The sequence below is a fragment of the Nicotiana sylvestris genome, chromosome 12 (genome assembly GCF_000393655.2).
Source record: "Nicotiana sylvestris chromosome 12, ASM39365v2, whole genome shotgun sequence".
Taxonomy (NCBI): domain Eukaryota; kingdom Viridiplantae; phylum Streptophyta; class Magnoliopsida; order Solanales; family Solanaceae; genus Nicotiana; species Nicotiana sylvestris.
The window spans coordinates 14,177,896-14,196,639 of record NC_091068.1 but is presented as its reverse complement, the minus strand read 5'-3'; the positions used below and the strand labels follow the sequence as shown (position 1 = coordinate 14,196,639).

The 18,744-nt window shown below is 37.2% G+C and overlaps 2 protein-coding genes across 2 annotated transcripts; one reads left to right on the top strand and one right to left on the bottom strand.

Annotated features, from left to right (window-relative positions):
• Positions 1 to 8,336: 8,336 nt before the first annotated feature.
• LOC138882701 (uncharacterized) lies at positions 8,337 to 8,858 on the bottom strand. Its single transcript, XM_070163316.1, has one exon. It carries the CDS (start codon positions 8,856 to 8,858, stop codon positions 8,337 to 8,339), a length of 522 nt encoding a protein of 173 aa, XP_070019417.1.
• A 6,197-nt stretch (positions 8,859 to 15,055) lies between these two features.
• Positions 15,056 to 18,073, top strand: LOC104212146 (pectin acetylesterase 11-like). The gene is made up of 9 exons (XM_009761343.2): positions 15,056 to 15,219; positions 15,362 to 15,448; positions 15,547 to 15,629; positions 15,704 to 15,830; positions 15,943 to 16,020; positions 16,104 to 16,193; positions 16,286 to 16,569; positions 16,669 to 16,814; positions 16,908 to 18,073. The coding sequence occupies exons 1-6, from the start codon at positions 15,180 to 15,182 to the stop codon at positions 16,169 to 16,171; spliced, it is 483 nt and encodes a 160-aa protein (XP_009759645.1). The 5' UTR covers positions 15,056 to 15,179; the 3' UTR covers positions 16,172 to 16,193; positions 16,286 to 16,569; positions 16,669 to 16,814; positions 16,908 to 18,073.
• Positions 18,074 to 18,744: the final 671 nt, after the last annotated feature.

The following is an 18,744-nucleotide window of genomic DNA, read 5'->3' as shown; positions in this document are numbered from 1 at the left end:
CTAAACAATTACATGTACGTGTTGAGTGTAGTAGTGTATCTTTATGTTTCCCTTGTCATGTTTTATCATTAGTTGTACTGAATTTATGTTTTGTTAGGTTTGCTATGTTTGTGTTTGTGTTGTACTGTTAAAATAAAATTGTTGTTCAAATTCTGTTAAAATAAAATTGTTGTTAAAATACAATTCTTGCCATTATTTACATAATGTAGTATTTACACAAAATACAAACAAAAATAAATCAATGAGTCCCACAGCCTGTGTGCTTCAGGGCAGCCGTTGGCCTGAGGCGCATACCCTGTCGCCCGGGTACACTATCAGGATCATCCTCATCAAGTCGCCTCTTTATGTGAGGATGCGCAGCAGCATCGACAGTACAACTAGCAGGATCGGTAGAAGGTGTCGTCGGGCCGTCAGCAACCTACAAAACAATTACTAAGCTTAGCATATGAAAATGTTTATTAGTAATGTACGTGTTAAGTCAAAAACATTTTCTCACCATGGTCTCGTAGGGCTCCTAAGTATAAGCATACGTGGTGTCCTCATCATCGCATACGGTGGCCTCCGTGATGGGCTGGGATGAAGCCTTAATAAGAAAATTAAAAATTAATTTATGGTAAATCATTAAGGAAAAAAAACAAATTAAAATTTTACAGTAATACAAACATACCTGCGGCTGTGATAGATCTGCATCAACTGCCGGGGATGAGCCAAAACTCAACCTGCGCCAGCCATCCACGTCTCGGGTCGGCTGATCCTTAGATGCGGTAGATGGGCCTGAAAAGAGCTGGTCTAGATCTCCGTCGAATGTACCCGTGATCAACAAAGGATATGACAGGGTGGCCTGCGATGCTGGCAGATCTAGCTGAAGGCTATACGACGACATGCTGCTGGAAGACTCGTCTAGCTGAGGGAAATAACCCGACTGATTATCTCCAAGATCCTCATCAGGTGACTCAACAGGTGGGTTGACAGGTGCCTCAACGCCTCCTTGCTGGGGACCACCTCTTCGCCGTCCCCTGCGACCCCGTGGGGCACCCCTGCCTCGTGGAGCAGCCCTAGCTCGTGCCTGACCCCTGCCTCATGAGACAGGCCTACCCCGATGGTGCTGCTCTACCGCCGCATACTCAGCCTTGTGATCCAACCTCTTGTCCTCTCTGGCTCGCTGCAGGGTCTAGAGAGCCAGCTCTTCCACCCGCTGGCCATACTCAACGACTACAACATTGTCGGCATGCTGTTGCATCTCTTGTCCCAACTGGTAGAACATGTGATGCCCAATTTCCTGCACAACATTTAAAATATTAATTACATAACACTATATCATAGTTATAAGTATGGGTTCCAACAAAAACATACTAGTGCCTCACGACGTATGGTCTGAACCGACCGCCAGGTACATGAACAGGGTTCCCGATCATTAGTCGGGCGTGACGGCAGTACCATGACGTATAGAGCTCAATAGTCGCTGCCTGGATTTGTGAAGGTGGTGGCAGAATCAGGTCCTCTCGCTGCTCCCAAATAAGGACCTGTGCCTCTAGCCATCCTACAAATGCGTCGTCCACCCTCGAATGATCATCCCGCTAATAATGTGTAGCCACCCATGCAGGCTCCTCGGTATAGTCTGGGGACGGTCAAACTGGAAAAGTACCCACTCTATGGCATGATGCTCCACAACATCGAGGCACATCAGCGGGATGGAAGTGCTCCAAAGCTGTCGGTCGACCGACCAATAATCGGGCAGATCAGCTAGCAACTCGTCGTTGTATGACGTCCAGATGAACTATCATATAATAACATAAAAGTGAGTATGCACAACACAAGTGAATTTATAACAAGTTTAGATATATATTTATCTGTGCGGCCTCCAGCATATCCAACACATCCCTGACAAGGGGGAGATTATGATGAGCATCACTGCCTCGGTAGTTCCCACGCCGGAGAACCCACCTCATAGCAAGAGGGAGAAACGGAGGTGCTACATCCGACTCTAATGGTTGTAGAGGTGTATGCAACGACAAAACCCGCTCCCAGGCCCAAACCTAACATACAAGGTTGACGTAAAATTTAAGAGTCATTTTGACTATATAGAATTCTAAGTAATGAATATAGTATTCGAATATGTTGTCACCTGTAGAAGCGGCAGAAAACCACATATGTAGACCTGGGTGCCCATGCTAGCCCGGCACATACTCTTGTACAGTTAGGCGAAAACAGCAGCACCCCAGCTGTACTGGGGTAACTCATCTAGTTGCTAAAGATGATGTAAAAAGCGCATACTCATTAGATTTCCCTAAGTGTTCGGGAACAAGATACCCCCAAAAAGAAGGAACATCGCCAACCTCGTGTACCAGTAAATATGGAGATCCTCTGTCTCGCTGGTGATGTCGGGGTGCAATACCTCCATATGCTGTCTGATAGCTGTCACAGAAATGCGACTGCCCCCTCTAACTGCAACCTCACCTTGTGGCCTGAAACCAGTATATTGCCCCAGCAAATCCAAATACTAGGCACGCATCATAGCTCTCATATACTGGGGCAGTGCAACGGCCAGTCCATCAACACACGGCCCATATAAAACCTAAACATCTTGAAGCGTGATGGTGGCCTCTCCAGTGGGCAGGTGAATAGTGTGCGTCTTCGGTCGCCACCGCTCTATCAACGCCATGATGAGAGACCTGTCGAGCTGCAACCGCCCAATCTCAAAAATTCTAAGGAATCATGTAGCACGCAAGCGATGGACTACACGGGGATGGAAATCTTTCTACCGCAAAAAGTCCCACAAGTTGTTCGGTATCCTGGTGCGGAGAGTCTGATCTAATAGATGTCCCTCCGATACGTAAGAGGACCTATGGTCGCCCTGTAACACTAATATCAGATCCGAGGCTGGTCCAAGATGCACAAGCGGCAAGTCCATGTCCATATTAAATGTGTGTTTGTGTTATAATAATTAATTTTTATTATTTAATAGGATAGAGTATATAACTATGGGTTCCAGGCTCGATATTTGAGGCCCAGTGGCACCAACCTATCCTGAATTCTTATGTGTGTCAATTTCAATTTTTTTACAATTTTGTTTGTGTTATAATAATTAAATAATTAATTATTTAATTGGACAGAGTAAATATCTATGGGTTCCAGGCTCAATATTTGAGGCCTAGTAGCACCAAGCTATCCTGAATTCTTATGTATGTCAATTCCAATATTTTTAGAATTCTGTTTGTGTTATAATAATTAATATTTAATTATTTAATTAGACAGAGTAAATATCTATGGGTTCCAGGCTCGATATTTGAGGTTCAGTAGCACCAAGCTATCCTGAATTCTTATGTGTGCCACTTTCAATATTTTTAAAATTTTGTTAGTTTAATAAATTAAATAATTAATTTTTAATTGGACAGAGTATATAATTATGGTGTCACGACCCAATTAAGGATTGTGACCGACTCTTAGGACAAGTGCTCCCAAGTAAGCCTCATCGGTAATTTTACAGAAAATCGGACAGAGTTTCCCCTATTTTTGGACCATCCCAAAACTTTTCCTGTCTCAAATCAACAACCAAACATCCTAATATCATACCAAACAATTGACAACTGGTCAATTAACCAATATAAGTCTCCACCATAACTAAACCACCAACTAACTACTAGAAATACTAATTTATCTCTAACATTTGATAGATGAGAACGATACTCAATAGAAGACTATAATAACAAAAGAAGACTCATGACACTAAAATAATGACTATGGAGTGACTCTAAGAGTTCAAAAAAAATATAACAATAAATAAAATCTCCGCCCACGCGAACAAATGCGAGGCTCATCAAAACCTATAAACCTGTGCGCCCTAATTAACGAAATCCTCGGCCGCGTTAACTGCTGTCTCTGTAAAAAAATTAGCGGGGAATGAATCGCTAGCTCAATGAGTAATAACACTTAACCACAACCGTTTTTATTGGGGACAAGTCAGAAAACATGCTAGTATATCAAACAGAAAAGAACTTAAAAATGCCCTTTCAGAAACAATAAATAATTTCCAGTCTCGTCATGATTTTCTTGTAGTATAATACAATAAACAGTTCGGCAATAAACTCGGTAACCATTATCTAATATCAGTATTCACATTTGGGAGGTTTCAATGAACGCATCATGTAATCAGTATAACTGTGGACTTCTTCGCAAGAAGTCAAATACAACGGTAGTCCCTACTCAAGGGAAATCGGTAACGGTATGCTAGTTCTACCTTCCCACTAGCGAGGGCTATAACAGTAATCTGTAATTACAAGGTGCACCAGGTCTAACGAACCAGCCATTAGCTACGGGATCCTTCAATGTCTACTCCCATTTATACTTGTCTATGTAATCCGTATATACTCATAGAAAATATTTTAAAATAATATAGGGCATTTTGGTTCTTATCAAATCATATAATTTCTTCTCGATAATAGTAAATTCAAGTAACGGTAACAGATCTAGTGACAACGAAAATATTTAAAACAACGGTAATCTTCTCAAATAGCTATTTCGTATCATATCGAGTAAAAGACTTGTCCCACATGCAACTTAAAATAATCGGTAACATATTCATATTAAAAATCATGTGTAAATCATGCAAGTTATGAAAACACAAATTGCGGTAAGATTATTACTCACAATACTCTTGCCGAAATACCAGATGCTTCACCTCGAGCAATTCATAAAAATTCCTCCAATCAATCAATAATTACATAATATCAATCTCACGTTAATTTCCTTATTTAGGCTAATTCATAGCTAATTTAGAATACCCGACCCTCGAGGTTTCATATTTGACTCTTAATTCGCCGAATTATATTTACCCACCTATGAGTAATTACTAATTTATGAACTCCAACATATTCATATATTTTATTAATCCAATTTCATAAAGTTCTATTGATTCTTTAGGAAGAAAATTCTCAAGTGTGAATGAACTAGTGTAATTTCAATTTCTCTGTAGAATCTCCCAATCATGAGAATCGAAATTAAGATCTACCAGAAGAAGAAGCTCAAGCTATACCCGTAAGACACAATACGTGCTTAAGATTCCTCAACAAATTGCCAAAGATTAACAAAAATTTTTACATATCTTTCCTTGTTTTACTGACTTTTGCCAATCTCCTTATTTAACTCTAACCGTTAAAATATATTCTCAAATTTGTGGAATACAATACCTGAAGAGTTGAACAGATAATGGATGGAAGTGACTTCTTTTGCATTACCAAGCTTTTTCCCCAACTCACCTTCTGTATTTATTTTTGATTTTCGCTTTAATTCTGACCCATTAAAATCCTTTTTGCTTTTGCTTGGTTTTACGCAACAGAATTTGATTCTATTGCCAGAGAAAGGGGGCTTCAGCCCTTTTTCCTTTTTTGTTTATGTTAGTTAGCGTAGGGGTTTGCCCTATTTAATCTTATTTATAATTTAATTTTTTGGTAAATTACGTAATTACCCTCTTTCTTTTAATGAGTGTTACATTCTCCCCACCTTATGAAATTTGGTCTCCGAATTTAGCTCAAGTACGTACCTGTAAACTGAAATAAATGAGGATACTTGACTCACATAACATCTTCTATTTTCCATGTAGCTTCTTTCACAGTATGATTTCTCCGTAAGACTTTAACAATCACAATTTCTTTTGATCGCAGCTTTCTTACTTGCCTATCAACAATAGCCATTGGCTCCTCCTCGTAGGAAAACTTCTCATCGAGCGGCATAGTCGGTGCTTCAATCACCTGAGATGAGTCTGATATACATTTTCTTAGCATTGAGACATGAAACACTGGGTGAATAAAGGACAACTCAGGAGGAAGCGCCAAACGATAAGCCACTGCTCCCACTCAATCTAGTATCTCATACGGTCCTATAAACCTGGGGCTCAACTTGCCTCTTTTCCCAAACCGCATTATACCTTTCATTGGGGAGACTCGTAGGAACACTTTGTCTCCAATTGTGAACACTAAATCTCTTCTTCTCTTATCAGTATAAGACTTTTGTCTGCTTTGTGCTGCAAGCAATCTCTGTCTGATCAACTGGACCTTGTCCATAGATTCTTGTACTAGGTCGGGTCCCAATAAGTTAGTCTCACCAGCTTCAAACTATCCGATAGGAGAACGACATCTTCTACCATACAATGCTTCTTATGGTTTCATTTGAATACTGGACTGGAAGCTATTGTTGTAAGCAAATTCAGCTAACGGTAGATAAGTGTCCCGACTACCTCTAAACGCAAGAATACAAGCTCTCAACATATCCTCGAAGATCTGCATAGTACGTTCAGACTGCCCGTCTGTCTGTGGATGAAATGCAGTGCTAAGATCTACTCGTGTACCTAATGCTTCTTGAAAAGATTTCCAGAAGTATGAAGTGAACTGTGATCCTCTATTAGAGATGATGGATACTGGAACTCCGTGAAGTCGGACAATTTCATTCATAAATATCTGTGCATGCCTCACTCCTCCATATGTAGTCTTTACTGGCAAAAAATGTGCTGATTTTGTCAGTCGATCTACAATTACCCACACCAAATCATAACCTCTAAAGGTTTGTGGTAAACCAGCGACAAAATCCATAGTAGTTCTTTCCCATTTCCACTCTGGAATCTCAATTTGTTGTAGTAGTCCTGCGGGTCGCTGATGCTCAGCCTTGACCTGCTAACAAGTCAAACAACTAGAAACAAAGTTAGCAACATCTTTCTTCATACCTTCCCATCAATAAAATTGCTTTATGTCATGGTACATTTTTGTGGATCTAGGATGTATAGTGTATTTAGTGTTGTGAGCTTCTTTAAGAATAGCATGTCTCAACCCATCTACATCTGCTACACATAGCCTATCGCCCATTCGAAGAACACCATCACTTCCAACAATCATATCCTTGCTTTTACTAGCTAATGCCTCATCTCTGTATTTGCATAATCGTTCATCCTCATATTGGGTGGCCTTAATGCACTCAACTAATGAAGACTTAGCCTGAGCACAAACCAACAATGCCTCTGAATTTTCGACACAAAATCTGATACCTGTATCTTCTAGTCTCTGAATATCTTTGGCCAAAAGTCTCTTTGCAGGGGCTATATGTGCCAAACTCTCCATAGATTTTCTACTCAATGCATCAGCCACCACATTGGCTTTTCTAGGATGATACAAAATAGAACAATCATAGTCTTTGAGTAGTTCCATCCAACGACGCTGTCGAAGATTTAGATCTCTGTTGAAAGATATACTTCAGACTTTTATGGTCAGTATAAATCTCACAAGTTTCGCTGTATAGATAATGTCTCCAAATTTTTAGAGCAAATACCACTGCAGCCATCTCCAAATCATGTGTAGGATAGTTTTGCTCGTGCTTTTTCAATTGTCTCGAAGCATAAGCTATAACATGACCATTTTGCATGAGAACACATCCTAATACCACCCTCGAGGCGTCACAGAATACAATAAATCCCCCAAAACCTAATGGTATATTGGTGCAGTTGTCAAACATGTTTTGAGTTTTTGAAAGCTCTGCTCACATTCATCCGTCCACTGAAACTTTGAATTTTTCTATGTTAGCTTGGTCAATGGCGCTGCTATTCTGGAGAAATCCTGCACAAAACGCCTGTAATTGTCTACTAAGCGTAAAAAGATGTGAATCTCTGTAGGAGAAGTAGGCCTGGGCCATTTCTCCACAGCTTTTGTTTTCTTAGAATCTACCATAATTCCATCTTTGGAAACAACATGCCCCAGAAATGATACCGAGGCTAGCCAAAATTTGCACTTCGAGAACTTAGCATAAAGCCGATGTTCTCGCAATGTCTGCAACACAGTCCTGAGATGATCCTCGTGTTCTACTTGGCTACAAGAATATATCAGGATATCATCAATAAATACTATTACAAATCTATCCAGAAATGGCTTGAACACCCTATTCATTAAATCCATGAATGCAGCTGGAGCATTTGTTAGTCCGAAAGGCATCACAAGAAACTTATAGTGCCTGTATCGAGTTCTGAAAGCAGTCTTAGAAATATCTTCATCTTTGATTCTAAGTTGATGATAACCAGAACGGATGTCAATTTTTGACAAGTGGGAAGCTCCTTGTAACTGATCAAACATGTCATCTATACAAGGCAAAGGATATTTATTGCGTATTGTTATCTTGTTCAACTGCATGTAGTCAATGCACATTCTCAAAGATCCGTCTTTCTTCTTTACGAACAGTATTGATGCACCCTATGGTGATACACTAGGTCTAATAAAACCCTTATCTATCAAATCCTGTAACTGTTGCTTTATCTCCCTCAACTCTGCTGGTGCCATTCGATATGGGGGAATCGATATGGGCTATGTGTCAGGCAGCAAATCAATACCAAAGTCTATTTCTCGTACTGGAGGCAATCCTGGTAAATCCTCAGGAAATACATCATAAAATTCTCTCACTACGGGTACATTTTCTATACTGGTTGTTTCCTTTCTTGTGTCATTTACAATAGCTAAGAGACCCAAGCAACCTTTCTTCAGAAGTCGTTGAGCCTTGATAAAAGATACAATTTTGCAAGTCTTTGGAACATGACTCCCTCTTAGAATAAAACTAGGTTCATTTGGTATCTCAAACTTAACTATCATTGCATGACAATCGACTATAGCATAGCAAGAAGATAACCAATCTATTCCCATCAGCATGTCAAAGTCAATCATATCAAGTACAATAAGGTCAGCTAGAGTATCTCTACCCTCAACCTGAATCTGACAAGCACGATGCACGTATTCAGCTAATAGAGACTCTCCAACAGGAGTAGCAACTAGAAAAGGATCACTCAATAGCTTGGGTTGTCTACTAAATCTCAAAGCAAAGTACGAGGACATATAGGAGTGAGTAGATCCCGGATCAATCAATGCAAGTGTATCAAATGAACAGACGGAAAGAATACCCGTAACCACTGTATTCGAGGTCTGAGCATCCTATCTAGTAAATGCAAAAAACTCTCACCTGACCTCTACCAGCATTGCCTTGTCCTTGATTCAAAGTAGCACGATCTCCAGCACCTCGACCTCTATTTCCTATACCTGTAGCACCTGAAGTATTACAAGTAGTCTGAGTCGGTGCAACTGACTGAATAGAAGCCTAGTTGAAATTTCTTGGAGGCTGAGGGCAATCCCTCAAGTGTTGTCCCAACTGGCCACACCGAAAGCACTCTCTAGTTAGAACACGACATTGTCCCAAATGTGATCCACCACAAGTCTGGTAGACTGGAGTAGTGGCATATATCTGTCTAGAATTAAGATGTCCAGAAGATGATGGTCCTCTATTACCTTGTCTGTAATGTGGTATGTATGTGGATTGTGAAGACATATGTGTACCTGTCCGAGAACCCTGTTGTTGTTGTTGTCCCTGATTTCCTGCTCTTCTATTTTCACTAAAACCACCACTGAAAGCCCATCATGTCTTGGCCTTCTTACGTAAATCACTAGTTGCACGCTCCTTACGTCCCTTGTTTTCAATATTTCTAGCAAGGTCGACTACATCAGAGTAGGATAAAGTCTTCATCTGTGGGGCTACTACAATGTATATACGACCAACCAATCCATCAACAAACCTCTGAACTCGAGCTTCTTCGGTAGGCACTAAGTGAGGAGCATATATAGCTAGCTTACAAAACTTAGTGTTATATCTTGACACATCCATATCTGGAGTCTGAAATAATCTCTCAAAGTCTCTAGCATATTTTTGCATCAGACTGTCTGGGAGAAAATGATTATTGAACAACTTAGTAAACTCGTCCCATGTCAGTGGTGGTGCTCCTGCTGGCCTTCCTAGCAATACCGTTTCATACCATGTGTTGGCCATATCCTCTAGTTTGACTACGAGCTCCACGACTCTCTCACTAGAACATCCAAGAGCACGTAATGCCTTAAGTGTCCCATCCAAGAAACTTTGAGGATCTGCTAAATTATCGGAACTTGTGAATTTTAGTGATTTCAATTTCAGAAACTCTTGTAGGGAAACTTCCTTATTCCCAAAAGTCCGAGTCTGTGCAGGTGCTTGTGTCTGTAAAGTAGCTTGAGGAGCTGAACTTCCTCCCTGAGTAGGCACCAACGCCTCTAACACATTCAATAACCTTGCCACTACATTTGTAGGTAAGGCAACAGTAGGTACAACAGTTGGCACTGGTGGTGGAGCGTTCTGAACTCCCTGCAAGGCACTTGATCTGGCATAACAACTTGGGTTTGACCCATGTTCCCAACTTGAGGTTGAGGAGCAGTCTGTCTTCTAGTTTGATGAACCCCAACTTGACCACCACCCCGGGTAGCACCACGTCTAGCACCACGTCCAGCAGATGAGGGTGTGCATGTCCTAGCCATTGCGAAAGAAATATTCCAAAATCAATCTCAAGTTATCTCAACGTACGATCAAAGAATGAAAGAAGGAAAAACATTCCTAGATGTTCAGTAGCCTCAAGATCATAAGTATGGGTGCCTACATACCCATGAACAAGACTCTACTAAACATTGCTCCATGCCTCGGGACTTCAAGCCTAAGCTTTGATACCAACTTTGTCATGACCCAATTTAGAATTGTGACCGGCGCTTAGGAGCAAGTGCTCTCAAGTAAGCCTTATGGGTAATTTTATAGAAAATCGGACAGAGTTTCCCCTATTTTTGGACCATCCCAAAATTTTTCCTGTCTCAAATCACCAACCAAACATCATAATATCATACCAAACAATTGACAACTGGTCAATTAACCAATACAAGTCTCCACCATAACTAAACCACCAACTAACCACTAGAAATACTAATTTATCTCCAACATTTTATAAATGAGAATGATACTCAACATAAGACTATAATAACAAAAGAATACTCATGACACTAAAATAATGACTATGGAGCGACTCTAAGAGTTCAAAAAAACGTATAACAATAAATAAAATCTCCGCCCACGCGAACAAGTGCGAGGCTCACCAAGAACTATCAACTTGTGCGCTCTAATTAACGAAATCCTCGCCCGCGTCAACTGCTGTTTCTGTAAAAAAAAATTAGCGGGGAATGAGTTGCTATCTCAGTGAATAATAACACTTAACCACAACCGTATTTTGTGGGGATAAGTCAGAAAACATGCTAGTATATCAAACAGAAAACAACATAAAAATGCCCTTTCAGAAACAATAAATAATTTTCAGTCTCGTCATGCTTTTCTTGTAGTATAATGCAATTAATAGTTCGGTAATAAGCTCGGTAACCACTGTCTAATATCACTATTCACATTTGGAAGGTTTCAATGAACGGATTATGTAATCGGTATAACTGTGGACTTCTTCGCAAGAAGTCAAATACAACGGTAGTCCCTACTCAAGGGAAATTGGTAACGATATGCTAGTTCTACCTTCCCACTAGCGAGGGCTATAACGTTAATCTGTAATTACAAGGTGCACGAGGTCTAACGAACCCACCGTTAGCTACGGAATCCTTCAATGTCTACTCCCATTTATTCTTGTCTCTGTAATCCGTATATACTCATAAAAAATATTTTAAAACAATATAGGGCATTTCGGTTCTTATCAAATCATATAATTTCTTTTAGATAACAGTAAATTCAAGTAACGGTAACACATCTAGTGACAACAAAAATATTTAAAAAAATGGTAATCTTCTCAAATAGCTATTTCAGTATCATATCGAGTAAAAGACTTGTCCCACATGCAACTTAAAATAATCGATAACATATTCATATTAAAAATCATTTGTAAATCATGCAAGTTATGAAAACACAAATTGCGGTAAGATTACTACTCACAGTACTCGTGTCGAAATTCCAGATGCTTCACCTCGAGCAATTCGTACAAATTCCTCCAATCAATCTATAATTACATAATATCAATCTCATGTTATTTTCCTTGTTTAGGATAATTCATAGCTAATTTAGAATACCCGACCTCGAGGTTTCATATTTGACTCTTAATTCGCCGAATTATATTTACCCACCTATGAGTAATTACTAATCTATCAACTCCAACATATTCATATATTTTATTAATCCAATTTCATAAAGTTCTATTGATTCTTTAGGAAGAAAATTCTCAAGTGTGAATGAACTAGTATAATTTCTATTTCTCTGTAGAATCTCCCAATCATGAGAATCGAAATTAAGATCTATCAGAAGGAGAAGCTCAAGCTATACCCGTAAGACACAATTCCTGCTTAAGATTCCTCAACAAATTGCCAAAGATTAACAAAAATTTATACTTATCTTTTCTTATTTCACTGACTTTTGCCAATCTCCTTATTTAACTCTAACCAGTAAAATATATTCTCAAATTTGTGGAATACAATACCTGAAGATTTGAACAAATAATGGATGGAAGTGGTTTTTTTTTAGGTACCAAGCTTTTTCCCCAACTCACCTTCTGTATTTGTTTTTTTTTATTTTCGCTTTAATGCTGACCCGTCAAAATCCTTTTTGCTTCCGCTTGGTTTTACGCAGCAGAATTTGATTCTATTGCCAGAGAAAGGGGGCTTCGGCCCTTTTTTCCTTTTCTGTTTTTGTTAGTTAGCGTAGGGCTTTGCCCTATTTAATCTTATTTATAATTTAATTTTTTTGGTATATTACGTAATTACTCTCTTTCTTTTAATGAGTATTATATATGGGTTCCAGGCTCGATATTTGAGGCCCGGTAGCACCAAACTATCCTTAATTATCATGTGTGTCAATTTCAAAAAATTTAGAATTTTGTTAGTTTAATAAATTAAATAATTAATTATTTAATTTGACAGAGTAAATATCTATGGGTTCCAGGCTCGATATTTGAGGCCCAGTAGCACCAAGATATCTTGAATTCTTATGTGTGTCAATTTCAATATCTTTAGAATTTTGTTTGTGTTATAATAATTAATATTTAATTATTTAATTGGACTGAGTAAATATTTATGGGTTCCAGGCTCGATATTTGAGGCCCAGTAGCACCAAGTTATCATGAATTCTTATGTGTGTCAATTTTAATATTTTTAAAATTTTGTTAGTTTTTATAAATTAAATAATTAATTTTTAATTGGACAGGGTATATAACTATGGTTCCACGCTCGATATTTAATTTGACAACATATATTAATTAGTTAGTTCTGTAAGTTTGTTTTATAAATTAAATAATTAATTTTTGTAAAGTGTAATTGGATAGAGTTTGTAGTTAGTAGATACTTAAACTACAAAGACTCTACGCTAAAAGGCTCTATATTTTACTATGCTAAAAGGCTCTATATTTTACTACGCTATAAGGCTCTATATTTTACTACGCTAAAAGACTCTATATTTTTCTACGCTAAAAGGCTCTATATTTTACTACGCTAAAAGGCCACTATTCTTTAAGCAAATAAATAATCTAAACTAAATAAAAACAACAAATATATGAACATAACACTCACGAAATTACATATAAAACAGTAAAAGATATTTATGAACAATAAAAATTATTTCTCAACTTTTAACTATTTTTTTAAACACTAATAATTTAATCCGGGTAAAAATAACATACAAATTTAATCGCAAACATAACACAAGTCAACATGCAAACACATTCAAGAAAACAAATATGCATAATTATACGAGTTTTGACATAAATTAAATCAGAATACCTCGATTTATGTTTTTTGAAATGTCGGAAATTTGAAATTTTGAGCCCGAAAGAAAGAATCCACAACAATCGAAAGCTTGGGTTGTATACGGGACCTACACTCTTCACTTTTTGTGTGACGGGTGGGGCCCAATTGAATTTTTTTTTAAAAAAAAGGAAGGGGGGGGGGGACCGTTGCTGGAAGGTAGGGGGATTGTTTAATTTGAACCAGTAGGTTCTGTCGTAGGGAAGAAGATGAAGTTTATAATTTAATAGGAAACAACAACAACAACAACAACAACGACCCAGTATTATCCCACAAATGGGGTATGGGGAGGGTAATATGTACGCAGACCTTACCCCTACCCCGAAGGGTAGAGAGGCTGTTTCCAGGAGACCCTCGGCTCAAAAAAAGCAACCGGAGCCGATATATTAGTACCATAAAAATGCATAATAAAATAACAGCAATATAAGAGATATGAAATACAGAATACAAAATACGAAATAGATGGCTGGTATAGTAAAACTAGCAGGTAAAGCCCTGCATCAATAGACGACCAATTACATTCTTAGTCTAACTCCTAACTGGCTAGTCTCACTCTATTGTGCTGTAGAAATATTCACAAGTTTCCCCTAACCTACAACCTTAATGCTCGACCTCCATAATTCCCTGTCAAGGGCCATGTCCTCAATAATCCTAAGTCGCGCCATGTCCTGTCTGATCACCTCTCCCCAATACTTCTTAGGTCGCCCTCTACCTCTCCGCGTGCCCACTACAGCCAGTCGCTCACACCTCCTCACCGGTGCATCAGTGTTCCTCCTTTGAATGTGCCCGAACCATCTGAGTCTTACATCCTATTATAATTTAATAGGAAAACGTAGTATAATACTACGTTTTCCTAAAACGTAGTACTATACTACGTTTTTCTATAAAAAATAAATTATTAATTAAAACGTAGTATTATACTGTGTTTTACATTAACGAGTAACTTTCTGTTAAACTAAAATGCAATATAATACTGCGATTTAATTAGAAATATAACTTTTTTTTAACTGTATAAAGGTATTTTGAATCTAAAATACCATTATTTAGGTTTCAGGCTCATAAACAGATCACATGCAATGGCATGCATTAATATCTTTGTCCTGCAAAGCGTAAATGTGCTCCAAAATTAGAAAGCAAGGGTCGCATAGTCAAAAGCATTTTTAGTAACCAAGTTAAAGATAATTTGTCATACAATTCATTTATAAGCAGTTCAAATATTAAGTATGTGGGGGACCGATTTATTTAATTGGCTGTGGAATTTGAAAATAAGCATATCACATGCCGACACTAACCTAATATGGGATACTATTTAATAAAAGCTGGTTACTAAGTTTAGTTATATTACAAAGATTTACTGGTTGATATTATGATCACAGTGCTTATAAAAATGCTCTATTCTTACGCTTCAAAAGCATCCTCTGGTCAATACTCTTTTCTTTCTTCTTCTTTACAACTTTTCAAGCTTTTGTTCAACTTCTGCCGGAGAGAGAGAGAGAAATTTCCCTACACTTATTTTATCTGCTTCTTCAAGTGATGGATTTTTACTCAGTTGTCATGGCTGATGTGTTTTCTAGTACGTATTTTAATTGACTTGTATATATAAAACGTAAATTATTATTAAAAGAATGCTCCAAATGAACTCCGACAGCATTCTCTGTTGTATGTAGTTTTAAAATATTTTATTACTAACGTTTGGTTAATTATATCTCGTTTAGTTTCTCTACTGTGTCTTTGGACGACAATTGAAGCGGACCTCATTGTTAAAACAACGTTCCTCGATAGTGCCGTAGCTAAAGGCGCAGGTGATTTATTTACGATATTCATTTCTCACTTTTTTAGGCAGTCTTACAATTTTATTACTATTTTTTACTAATAATTTTTGTTGATTTTGTCATGATAGTATGCTTGGATGGAGGTGCTCCTGCATTCCACTTTCATCCAGGAACTGACTCTGGAGTTTATAACTGGCTCATTCACCTTCAGGTTAACTAATTAAACTCAGAACTTTATGATATTTTACTTTAAATTTTGGCTAATCTTCAACTTTGAATTTCCAGGGTGGAGGGTGGTGTGAAACCACTTCCGATTGCCAAAATCGCGCGGCTACGGACTTATCTTCAAAAAATATGCCAACTGAAGCTCATTTTACTGGAGTTCTAAGCAATGATCCTCAACTAAATCCAGGTGGTTAATACATTATTTATATGTATTTACAGCATTTTTATTTTTTGAAGGTGTGCATGTTTGTGGCACTAATACTAAGTAATGAAAAGATATTCTCAACAATGTTTTTCAGACTTCTACAACTCGAACCTAGTCAAGATTAGATATTGTGACGGAGGTCATATACTGGTGATATTGAAGAAGTTGACCCGTAAGTTAGAATCTTCTCATTAGTTGGTTTTAATTTGAAGTGTAAAATGTTACTCTCTAACTAGAAATGCCAAAAAATTTCAGGTTACAAACCTCCACTACAGAGGGGCAAGAATTTTTTACGCAATCATGGAGGAATTGTTATACGGTAAAGGAATGATATTTCCTCAAAATGTATGTCTCATTTCCCCCTTATTGTCCTCTTATTTCTCTCCAATTAATTAAGTGACTGAAATACAAAAAATGTTCCAAAATTTCTATGACAGGCCATTCTTAGTAGGGTTGGGTGCAATCCTACATTGTGACAAATTCACTTTTTTTCCCATTAACTGCTAGAGTTAAATGCATCTCTGATGTTGGCTTTTTTGTCAATGTGTAAGTTTACGCTATTACTTTCCCTTCAAATTCTAAACGATATTGTGCCTTTTGATTCTTTAAAATTAGATAAACAACAGTTTGATTCCCAAGGAGGCCGATCCTTATAATAAGTGGATAAATTGCAAGACAAATATAAATTATTGCTCACCTGCTCAACTTCAAACTCTCCAAGGTATATATATATATATATATTAGCCAGTTTATTTTCTTTTAATCCGATCATATGATAATTCCTCTCTCACACACTTGTGTTTGAGTTGTTGTTCATCAGATTTTAGGTTGAAATTTTTGGAGGCATTGAACGAACTAGGACCAAATACATCAAGAGGATATTTCATTTCCTCTTGCCATTCCCATCTTGGCATTGAAATACTAAGTCACTGGTCCTCCAATAACTCTCCAACTTTAGCTAACAAGGTAACTTTTCTTTCTTTCCTTTTTTTCTTCTTTTTATATTGTATAATTTTCAGCTTTCCTTATGTTGTTATTTGAAAATAAACTCATACGCAGACAATTGCTGAAGCTGTTGGAGACTGGTTTTTTGATAGGAGTGGGTTTCAAGGGGTTTATTGCCCCTATCCTTGTGGCAAAAATTGCCATTAGAGGTGCTCATACATGTAGTACTACGTACTATTTTTGTATTTTAAATGTTTTATTTTTCTTTTAACAAGGGAAAGGCTGCATAAGACTTTAAGACGAACTCTCTTTTATTTTTTTATGTCAAGGAACGAAATCGATGGAACTCTAACTTATATGATTAGAAAATAAGATTTGATTAGAACAATTAGTTTAGTAAAATAATTCAGACTAAGGAGATACATTTGATGGCCTATATTGTACTAGAAAACTTCAGATAATATTTGGTAAATTCATTCAATGTAAGTTTAATTACTGCATGCTTGCACTCGATGAATGTGCCCATATATCACTTTCATAATTGACAATGAAACATGCATAACGTTTTTGAAACTCCTAAAAGAGTAAATAAATTTGAACCAAACGTTACAATGTCAAAGACTATTTACGAACCATCTATTGTTTGAAAAAAGGAATAACAAGTAAACCTCTCTTGTGTCTCACACAAATTTGATAAAGCATTACCAATCAGAATAAAACTATTTTACAGACATAGTTTGGCTATCAAAATTGCGTAAGCAAACTTATTTTAATTTATTTGTCTTTCGAAATTATTTGTGTACTTCTTGCTATATGTATTTGGGCATTTAACACTTTAAAAGGATGCGTTCTTGTTATAAGGTGCCGTTTAGTTTTAGGAAAGAAGCTTAGCAAGAATTTATTGGCACTCACATAAGTATTATTTTGCAGGAAATATAAATCAAATAAACATGTATCGTAAGCAAATTATGACATTGTTGCAAATTTGCATTTTTGTCTTGGTTTAATTTCCTGGGACATTGGTAACTTGTAGAACTCGTGAAGAAATAGAGTACCTTTGCTATCTGGATTGTGTGGAAGCCTATACAATTAATAGTTGGGACCTATTTAAGGATCTTACTGGAGAACAAATTATTGAAAAGTGCAAAAGGGGTGAAAGATATTTGCCATGTGAACTTGATGGAGAAATTGTTATGTAGTCCATAATAATTGTTATTATGTTATATGATTCTTTTTATAGGAGATCAATAAAAAATAACACAAAAGAGCTATAAATAAAACACGAGAGGTCTTTATAAAGTTATTTCAATTCAAATTGTAAGTGCGCAAAAGACAATATTTCCTCTCATATTGACATCATTGATCATATCCAAAATTAATTGTTGACTTCTCCGTAATCGAACCTGGCATCGACCCCTGTTGATAACCTATCCTATATAAAAGGCAATATTTCCTCTCATATTGACATCACTGATCATATCCAAAATTAATTACTGACTTCTCCGTAATTGAATCTGTCATCGACCCTGTTGATAACCTATCCTCTATATATATAAAACCGGTCCAACCTCTCTTATTAGGTTAAAAACTTAAAATTATTGGTTGGTATTCCTCGTTTAAAACTTAAAAGTATAGTGATGGAAATATTAATTTGTTCATTGTACGAGGGATAAAGTGGAATAAACAAAATGGAAGGAAATATTACATAAGGACAAGATGAATTAGAGGGAAAAAAGGATAACGTTTGAGAAAGAAATCCATCAAACTTCTTCCTTATTAGGGTGCAAAATGCAAAGAATTCCTACTTGCAAAATGCAAAGAATTCCTACTTAATAATTCTTTTTTATTTCATCCATATACCCGCAGTAAATGTTTCTACTCAATTATATCATTTAAATCCCATCAAACAATTCTTTATAACTAATATTGTCATAAAGTTGTGAGATAATTT

Bases quoted from the DNA above. Each gene is read 5' to 3' on its own strand.
- LOC138882701 (XM_070163316.1), bottom strand. From the start codon at position 8,858: ATGTCCTCGTACTTTGCTTTGAGATTTAGTAGACAACCCAAGCTATTG.
- LOC104212146 (XM_009761343.2), top strand. From the start codon at position 15,180: ATGGATTTTTACTCAGTTGTCATGGCTGATGTGTTTTCTA. The intron at 15,220-15,361 runs GTACGTATTTTA...TATCTCGTTTAG, and splicing joins CATGGCTGATGTGTTTTCTA to TTTCTCTACTGTGTCTTTGG. The intron at 16,021-16,103 runs GTAAGTTAGAAT...AAAAAATTTCAG, and splicing joins GATATTGAAGAAGTTGACCC to GTTACAAACCTCCACTACAG.